This window comes from Vulpes lagopus, chromosome 5, assembly GCF_018345385.1.
Source record: "Vulpes lagopus strain Blue_001 chromosome 5, ASM1834538v1, whole genome shotgun sequence".
NCBI classification, from domain to species: domain Eukaryota; kingdom Metazoa; phylum Chordata; class Mammalia; order Carnivora; family Canidae; genus Vulpes; species Vulpes lagopus.
Window position 1 is genome coordinate 109,097,998 of NC_054828.1, and position 9,802 is coordinate 109,107,799.

At 55.2% G+C, this 9,802-nt stretch overlaps 1 protein-coding gene across 2 annotated transcripts in view; it reads right to left on the reverse strand.

Moving 5' to 3' along the window:
• Positions 1–9,088, reverse strand: part of EHD3 (EH domain containing 3) — a 29,550-nt gene extending 20,462 nt beyond the window's left edge. Inside the window, exon 1 of one of the 2 annotated variants that reach the window (XM_041756390.1) lies at positions 8,497–9,088. In XM_041756390.1, the coding sequence (XP_041612324.1) occupies positions 8,497–8,723 (227 nt within the window). In that variant the 5' untranslated portion in view covers positions 8,724–9,088. Of the gene's footprint in view, positions 1–3,579; positions 3,852–8,496 lie in introns of those variants that run through there. The other variant, XM_041756391.1, reaches the window with a different exon arrangement.
• Between the last annotated feature and the right edge of the window lie 714 nt (positions 9,089–9,802).

Here is a 9,802-nt window from a genome sequence, read left to right on the forward strand (position 1 = left end):
CCTACATCATCATACGGTGTGAAGGGCACACTGTGAAGAGTCGGTCTCCATCCCATCTAAGACTGTTGGTCCTACCCTCTGGCCTCGGTACTAGGCTGCAGCCTGAGGTGGCAGGTGCCTCCCTCTGCTCTTCCCCAGGCCCAGGCAGGGTGAGCCCCAGGCCACTGCTCGTCTCCATAGCTCCTTTTAGAGGTCAAGGGCAAAGACACACGGTGAGCCAGAGAATGAAGAGAAGGAATGCAAAAGCCTCCTCCTGGACCAGCGGTCTGAGGACTGCATTCGAGCTACCTGCAGCTCTAGCTAATGGTGCCCAGAGCCCCCTTCCCCCCGAGGTCCTGCTCCACTGGCTGGGGGTGGTGGGGTGGGGTGGGAGGGCACAGGCCACCTGTCCTTTCTAGGAACTCCCTCCTTGATTCTAACATGCAGCCTGGGTTGACAACGTGCTCTAGACCAGCCTTCCCAATTTCACTGATAAAACCACTGATGCTCAGTAGCATTTCCACCAGACATTACCCTAATCACTAGGAGAACTTCTCAGGGCTCTACAGCAGCCCTACAGGCAGGTGCTGACGGACCTCAAGCTTAGTGGGGTTATGTGGCTTTCTCCAAGTTAAACAGCTGGTAGTGCAGCAGGAACCCAAATCTCTAGCTGAAGGGCTGTCTTGCCCTAACAGTGGGCTGATCAAGGCCCCAGAGGTCAGGGCAGAGCTGGGATTGGCAGACATGACTCCACCGTAAGCCTCCCCAACATGGGCCTGGAGCACCGGTCAGGCTCTGCCCAACAGGCTGGTAGCTGGGGAGACCCGCTGGGGTCTCTTCTGGCTCCTCCACATCCTGCATGTGCTTCCAGGAAGTGTTCTGAGCCACTCACTTACTCTGAGGCACAGGGCAGTTGACGTGGGGTTGCTATGGGCTTCCTCCCCAAGGAGCCAGCAGAGAAGCTGCTGCCCAGGAGGTCACCCTCATCACACTAGAGGGTTCTTGGTTGCCTTGGGAAGCCCCTCATCTTCTCCAGGTCAGCCCTATAATCCAGGTGTGGAGGCGGGATTTTCTCCCATCAGAGGACCACATTGAAAGCTGGCACTTGACTTGTGATAAGAAGAAATGACAACAGCTGCACACCTGGACAGCATGCCTGGCTTTCTCAAGCACACCTTCTCTAGGGCCTCAGTGGAGAGGCAGGGCATCTCAGCCACCTGGGGCCAGCGACCTGCTTCTCTAACCATGAGGGATATGCCCTGCAGTAGGTACATATGCTGTGCGGACTTCACCACTTCCACGACATGGGAGATTATAGTTCTGATTTATTAAGCACTTGCCATGTGCCAGGCACTGTTCTAGACTTTTCCATGGATTATCTCATTTCATCTTCATCTCTTGGATGTGAGCACTATGATCCTTCTCATCAAGTGGGCCTAATAAGAAAACCCATGTCATGGGGTGTTCCAAGGGTCCTGTGAGTTGCAGGCCTTAAGCACTTAAACCAGTACCAGCACCAAGATTACCAGTCATTGTAAAGAGGTCAAACAGTGTGTCCCAGGATATGCAGTCAGTGAATAGCAGAGCGAGGATTTGAACCGTGGCACTCGGCCTTGAGAATTCATGCCCCTGACCACTACATTCAATGTCTCCTTTCCTGCCTTAGGTTCCTTGACCAGGAAATGGGAAAAGGCTGAGCCCCACAGGGGTTTGGCAGGAGCCTGGACAGGAGCCAGGCCTTGCAGGGAGAGTAAGGCTCTGGTGCCCACAAACCCAGGAATGTCCTCATCTCCACAAACACCCACCACTGAGGTTCACAGCTGTCTCCATGAGTGGGATATGGCCCACAGAAGTGGTTGTTGGGGTGACCAGAGCAGGTCCAAGCCCACTGGCTCTCCAAGACCATCCTGGAAACCTGAAGCTGCCTCCTGAGAGTTCTGGCTGTGCCCAGGGAAAGCCCCATCCACTCTTACCTGTGGTGGAAATGGAGCACCTATACTGTGTGTGCTTGGGTGAGAAGCCTTAGCAGGGCCCTCCCGGCAGAGAGTGTGGCAAGTGGGAATTCTGAGCCTGGAGCAGGGTGCTGGATGCCATCAGAGGCGTCAGGCACAGCTGACATACAGATGGGTGGAAAGAAACAGGCCCGAGGCGGCCTCAAGAATGCCTAGCCTGCAGAGGGCCAAATCCAGTGACGAAGTATCTTCCTGACACAGGCGCCTCACATTCCAGCCCTGGGAGAGACACGGTGTACCAGCAGATGAACAAAGGGTGACACTTCCCAGCATAACAGGGGCCACTTTCCAGGCAATTCTGGAGCTGCGGCCTCAGGCAGCCAAGGCCTGGCGGCTGGGCCTGCCGTCCTGCCCCTCTTGGCTAGACCCGCGTGACCCCAATCGGCTGACCACACATGGGTCTGGAGAAACACAGAATCCAACGGAGCCACCAGCAAGTCCAGAGACACAGGCAGGCCAGAGAACCCAGCGCTTGGTAAATTCTCAGGGACATTTGGGTATGGCTTGCAGCACCAAGTGCCCCCTTCACAAAGCCACCACTGTGTCCAGAAAGGAAAAGCTATTGAGGGATCTCATGGCTGCTTCTCTATGGGGAGTGATACAGATCGCCTCTGTTGCCAGGCAAAAACATTCCCACAGCAGTGTAAAAAAAGAAAAGTTAATTCAAGCCTGGGTGGGAATGGCTGAGATGGGGACACATAAGAATAAAGAGGGACAGGCAGGCTGGGCACCCACAGTGTGGCAGGTGTTGTTCCAGGACCTCTCCCCCAAATTACTCCACTTAATCAGTCCCAGAAGCACCGTGCGATGGCAGCATTACTTTACGTCTGCAGCTGAGCAAATTGAGATAGAAGTTGCCCCACTCTGAGGCCAAAGAACAATATTTAGAGGCCCTAAGAGTGGAAAAGATTTTGGTGAACACTTTTGCCCCCTGGCCATCCACTGCAAAATTGAACAAATACTAAACCATCACAGAGGTGTAAGGAAGTCCTACGCAATTCTGATTTTCTCCCATGAGGAGAATTTTATTTCACGTTTTTTAAAGCAAATTATTTTTTAACATTTTCCTCATTTTTCTGTGTCCTGCCTGGCTGGCAATCTAAGCATGTGGCCTGCTTTACTAGTGACCAAAGCACCCAGGGTAAAGGCGGGGAGCCAAGAATCTTAACCAGGTCTGCCTCCAAAGTATCCGTGCCCTCGACAGCGGGGCCAGACCACAGGCCACAGCTCTTTGCATATCCTCAGACTCTACAGCACAGGCTGCTTTCTGCTCTATGTTACAGGTATTTGTGTTGTACATCTGTGTCTTTGCTCTCTCTAAGGTCAGGCCCTTAGCTTTGAAACAGGGTCAAAACAATAATACTGGGGCATCTGGGTGGCTGAGTTGGTGGGCATCTGACTCTTAATTTCGGCTCAGGTCATGATCTCAGGGTCTTGAAGTCAAGCCCCACGATGGGCCTCCACGCTCAGCGGTAAGTCTGCTTGAGATTCCCTCTCCCTCTCCCTCTGCCCCTCCCCCTGCTCATACGTGCAAGCGCTCTCTCTCAAATAAATAAAATCTTAAAAAAACAAAAGCAATAATACTCACCCTGTTGGGTAATACTTGTCTCAGGAGGTTTTAGGGACACCAGAAAGTACCCTATAATCACAAAGTGAGGTAGCAGATGGGCCATCTGAGGGCTGAGTCAGCTCTTCTTCCCGGAGCAGCTACCACTGTCCCTGGCACAGAGCAGCCTCTGCCATGGGACAGAGTGACCCCAGCACAGAGGAGACCTGTGGCCAGGCTGTCAAGCCTCCCACTAGCCTCCTTCTCCCTCACCCACACTGCAACAGGCCGGCCCACCCAGTCCACGACTGACCCAGCACTGCCCGCCGCCCCCTTCCGATTTCTCTTCAAGCCTTTGGAGGTAGAGGCAAGATGCTCGCCTCCCTCACATCCCTCCCCTTTCCCTCATCCCAGCTGTGGGTGGAGCTGGACAAGGCTTCCCCCACCTCCTGAAGGCCAGCCTCTAAGTCTCTGCTTAAAGAATCAGCTAGAAAGAGAGGGTAAATAGTAAAGGCTCAAGTGCAGTGCCTGGAACATAACTGGTGCTACACTGGTTCTTTCCCTTCTTAATCCAGAGAGAAACCCTACAGAGTTGGTTGTTGCTAGTCACATGTCAAGAGATGAGGAGACTGGGGTTGGGACAGGTTAGGCCTTCCTGATGAGGTCTCCTGGCCAGCACTGGGAGAGCCTGGATTCTGCTAAGCCAGCCTGCGTTCTTTCCATGGCCTCACTGTCAGTGGCAATGGATTGAAGGCCTTTCTCCAGAGGTCCCCTCCTGCCAATAAATGCTTCTGATGCCCTCCAGACACCAGACCTGAGGCAGGTGGACTCATTCCTCTGGCCTGAGGCAGTCTGCTTCCTGTAGTAACACTCTAACCTTGCAAGAGGTGGCCAGACTTCCACCCACTCCCTCTTAGGGACCAACAAACCGGAGCCCTCACAGGAGAAGGGTGTCCTCTACCTTCAGCGGGAGGATATGACTGGGGTGTTACAGGGACCGTGGTCAGCAGAACAGACCCTGCAGAGGTCAGTGGGTCCACCTGGAATGGTAGCCCCTTTCCCTAGTCCTCTGGCTTTCCGGAGGATCATCTTTTGCATGGTGGAGATGTCGTAAACCCAGGGATGAGGCCTGGGCTGTGGGGACTCCAGGGTTGTAATGAGAGATAGCATACACCAGCCAAATGCTGAGTCACCTTTGTGGGAGGACGCAAAGAGCCCCCTGAAGAAGTGAGGGAGGTCCACAGGGCCCCCTGAGGAGCCGCCACCTCAGCCCTGCAGCCCCACCACATGCTCAGACTTCGCAGCCCAAGTCCCATTGTAGACAGGTGTCAGGTCCTCAGGACCAGCCCAGACCACCCTGTGGAGACCCAGGCAGCTTCGCTCAGGCCGCCTCAGGCCCCCCACTCCATCCCCGGGTGCCCCACTTCCATTCTGCCTTTTGCTGTGCCCCAGCCAGGCCCCCTCCCAGCCCGCTGGAGCACTCGGGCCTTGCTCAGCCCCTGGGGCGGCTGCGATGCACCTCGGAGACCAGGGGGCCAAGCATGCGAGGGAGCAGGGGCTGGAGGCTGCGTGCCAGGGAGAGGAAGGGTGAAGGGAGGCAAACAGCAGAGGCTGGAGGAAGGCTGCCAGGGCCAGAGGGACACAGCGCTACTGTATCCGAAGAGGCAGCCTGTGTGGAGGGAGCAGCCACCGGGCCAATTTATTGTTTATTTTATTACTCTGGGTTGTAGGCCAGGGAAGCTATTTCAAGCAGAGATCATAGCACATTAATTAGTTATCAGAAGAATTAGTTATCAGGAGAATGTCCTTTTCTGCACGTTCTTCCTGAGATGAGAAATAGACCCCGTGGCAAGTACATAAACTGAAAGTGGAGGGACACTCAGGAGGTGGAGGGCCAAGGGCCAGGAAATGAAGAGGCAAGTCTTTGTTTCCGTCCCTCACAGGTTCAGGCCAGGGATGGAGTTGTGTGAATCAGGGCACTCAGGCAAGCAGCAGGGGAGGGAGAGGGAGCGAGGCACTGGTGGCTCCCCCAACTGGGGCCTTCATCATCGCTCTGGGGAAGGGGGTGTCCTATCAACCTACCCTCTTGGAAAGCAACTCAGAAATACAGTTCTTAGTACCAAAATCAAAAAACCAGAAAAACTTAAAGGCATGATGAAACTGTACAACCTTTGGCCTAGTCATTTCACTTCTGGGAATCTCTGAGAAAGCAGTCCAATATGCGGAAAAATATTACACATAGAGGTAGTGAGGGTGGTTCCACAACTGAAAAATTAGAGACAACCTCAAACATTCAAAAGAAGCAGACTGGTTAATGAATAATTGCAATTACACACAGCAAAATATCATGCGGCTCTTCAAAATAATGCTTACAAAGATTTTTGAAGTGACATTAAAAAATGCTCCTTCTCTAAGGGAAACACATTAGCATGCAGGATTACATTATGGCAATTGTGTTACAAAATAGCTAAATATACCGGCAAGATAAGTATATATGTATTTATATTTAAAAATGGTTTCCCCTAAGTCGTGGGCTTGTGAGTGATTTTTTTTTTTCTTCCTCTTCTAAGGTATTCTGGTCTACATTTTCTGATAGAAAAAAAAATAGCTGCTTAGTGGGTTTAATGAAAAGGAGGAAAATATGTAATTTGGTTTTGGAGGGCTTGCCTGTGCTACAACCCCTCCTACCCTCGGGGGTGGACTCTCCCTCGAGGGGGATGGCTTTTGATGCACTGAGCTAAATTCAGTTACTACATGACTGGGGAGGGAGAAGTCTTGTACTTGGAGGTTAAGAAAGCGAGGGATCTGCCTCTCCGGCCTTCCTGTCTCCCTCAGATAAGGAATAATCTATGGCGACTTGACTCTGCCACTCTCTTAGGACCCAGTTAACAGCCAGCATGACTCAGGCAAAGCAAGGAGAGTGTCTCAGGCAAGAGGCACTTAAACCTGTCTGCCGCTCCAGGATCCTGTCCCTGGAGACACTCGCCTTTCCCCATCTTCCCTCCTATTCTGTAAACATCTATTGGGAGCCTCCCGGAGCTGAGACCCCAGGTGAGGTCCCCAGGGAGCTAAGGCACAGTTATAAGTTCTGGTGCTACTGGAAGGAGAAGCTCCACATTATGTACCAGGGGTTATAACCAAGGTGTGTCCAGAGGGCCAAGGAGGGCCCGTACCTTCCCGTGGGGCACAAACCAGGCCAGACGGAGGAGGACACGGATGACAAAGGAAATCTTGTGCAGAGCCTAAGGAGCTCTGAAGTGCCTTGGGCAGCAATAGGTGCTTACTGAACTAAGGGAAGTGGGTTCCATCAGAGGTTCTCCCCCTGAGATTATATGTAAATTTGTAGATTTCTGTGTATATATCTGTGCATTTTTTCTAAAGATAGGGCCACAGCTTTTGTTAGATTTTCAAAGGATATACTGACCTTTTAAAAAGCTAAGAAAGCAATGGATTAGATTCACTGCTAAGACTCCTTGCAGTTCTGACAACAGAAGGTATCCAAAAGCCAACAGCTCCCCACCCCCCACCCCAGGTACCTAACTTCTTTAGAAATCACTCAGCCCCTCAAAGCTGCTGAGCCCAAGGCTGTCCACCCCGCAAAGGGAAACCCGGTCTGGTGTTCTGTTCAGACATGACACGTTAGCATGGCGCAAGCCCTGCTCCCAGAAGGCTTGTGTATAAGCTTAGCACTAGAGAAAATTAGTATCTAGAAAATTAGTAACCAGACTGTTAACTTTTCTGCTCTTGCCAAACAAAGCACAGTGCTTTGCATGGTGCAGGTGCTCGGCTGGTCAATATTTGCCTGGGATGGAAACAAGATTTGATTTGAATGGGAACCCTGCTTTGAAACCTTCTGCAGGAGCTGAGCATCACTGATTTTGGCCACCACACCCTTTGCCACACAACAGGAGTCTGACTCAACAGAGGGCCACAAAGCACCTGCAGCAGCTTGGCAATGGCTGTAAATGAGGCCAGAGGAAACTGCCTGGCCTTGCAGGTTGTGTGGACTGAGGTCTGGAGAGAAGACTGTCCTGCAAAGATAGGAAAGATGGTCATCACTCTGGTGGATACGGACCTTCTCCGAGTGCTGGGTGGACAGGCTGCCTTCTTGAGGACCCCTCAAGCCTAGGATTCTGGAATTGAAGGGAATAGATGACTCACCCTCAGAGTCACGGGCATTTAGCCAAGCATCTCCGCCCATGCATCTAAGACCAGCAGCCCAGGTGGGCCTCCTACTCAGTTACAGCGCTTTGGACAGTCACTTAACCCCTCTAAGCCTGGGTCATCTCACCTGCCAAGTCAAGGGACTGGATGAGACAATCTGCCCACATCTCTTCCACCTCTAAAAGACATTAATGTTATTACTGAGCCATTAAGATCAAACAGGGGAAGAGAAAAAAGCATTCTGCGTCTGATACTGTTTCTGTCCAGTCTCCAAGAGATCTACACAAGGAGCTCTGCTCAGAGAGGGAAGCTGATAAAAAAGGACAAGTGGCACTGCCCCAGGAGGGGCTAAGAGTCCCCAGTCCACCTCCTTAGCTGCAGCTGCAGAGCCCCCCACGTGAGTGGCTGAGCCCTTTAAAAGGCAGGGGAGGTGGTCCAGGCCATGAAGGGCATGCCCCTAATAAGTGAGGGTGTGAGGCACCCCCAGCCAGCAATAAGGTGCTCTTGTGACCAGGAGTTTCCTCACTGTGCCGTCCAGGCCTCAGTTTCATCATCCATAAAATGAGGGGGAATGCAGATGGCTCTGAACTTGAACACTTCAAAGTGACCTCGGGAGCAGAGAGGCAGTAGGTAGGGCGGGGTGGGGGACCAGCAGTGAAACGGTGGGGTCAGCTCCGCGCACACAAACACCAGAATTTCTTCAGCGCCCTCCAGTTCGTCCCGGGCAGGGGGCCGCCAGGAGCGACGGAGGCCCCACGCGCCGGGCGGGCAGGCCGCAGGGCCGGGGCGGCTCACCTGATGAAGGTGGTCTTCCCCGTGGAGTACTGGCCCACCAGCAGGACCATGGGCTTGTTGTCGAAGTCCGCATCCTCCAGCGCGGGCGAGTGAAACTCATGGAAGCGGTAATGCTCTTCCAGGGGCAGCAGCTTGGTCTTGTAGAGCTTCTTGAGCCCCTCGCTCACCGTCTGGAAGACCTCGGGGTCTTTCCGCCGCCGGTCGTCGGAACCCAGCCAGCTGAACATCGCGGCCACCGCAACCCCCGGGCGTGCAGCCCCGCGCCCGCGCCCTCGGCTCCCGGGGGCAGGGGCCCCGCAGCGCCCGCCCGCCGCTCCGAGCCGCGCGGCCGCCTCACCCCAGCGCCGGGCTCGGCCGCACCATGGCCCGGGCGCGGGCGGGGGGTCCCTGCCTGAGCGCCTTCCTGCGGCCCGGCCCGCCTCCCGCCGCCAGCGGCGACCCGGGCGGGGCCCGGAGGAGAAATAATCTGCGCCGGGCAGAAGGGCTGCGATCCGGGAAATTAAAGTCAAACCTGTAATTAAACTGCCAGGTGCCGGGGTGCGATGTCGGGTCCCCGATCTGCGCCGCCGCACCCCCGCCGACCTGTCCCGCCCTGGCCCCGGCGCCGCGGGGGGATGCTCGGCGGCCGGCGCGGGGGGATGCTCGGCGGCCGGCGCGGGGGGATGCTCGGCGGCCGGCGCGGGGCGATGCTCGGCGGCCGGCGCGGGGGGATGCTCGGCGGCCGGCGCGGGGGGATGCTCGGCGGCCGGCGCGGGGCGATGCTCGGCGGCCGGCGCGGGGGGATGCTCGGCGGCTCGGCGGCGCTGCGCAGCCCGGGCACAGCTCCGCAGCAGCAGCCGCCCGCAGCCCCAGGCGCGGGTTTAAATGCCAGCCGTGCAGGAAGCGGGCTCGCGGAGGAAGTCCCCGAGTACTGGCAAGGCCAGCCCGGCCTGTCGGTGCCGGCGCCGAGAAGCTGAGCAGGGCGCCGCCATGTGTGTGGGCAGGCGCTCCGCTGGGGACCCGGCGACCGCAGCCGGGGAAGGGAGGGATGCTGCGTCCCGGGGGAACGCTCCGGTATTTCAGCTCCGGCCTCTGGAGGGTTGACTTGGGAACAGCGCCCTCTCAGGGACGGCTGTGAAGACGGAGCTGACCCCCTCCGCCCTCTCCCTGCTATTAAGACAGCCTTTCCTTCAGTGACTGAGGCCAATTCCTCAGGAGGACAGGTGCCTGGTATTGGGGAGACTTTTTCTTGGGGCACAGAAGAGTCCAATATCAGGTTACACAAAAATGGCCAGGAAGGCCACTGCCCAAACTTTTTGCTAGATCT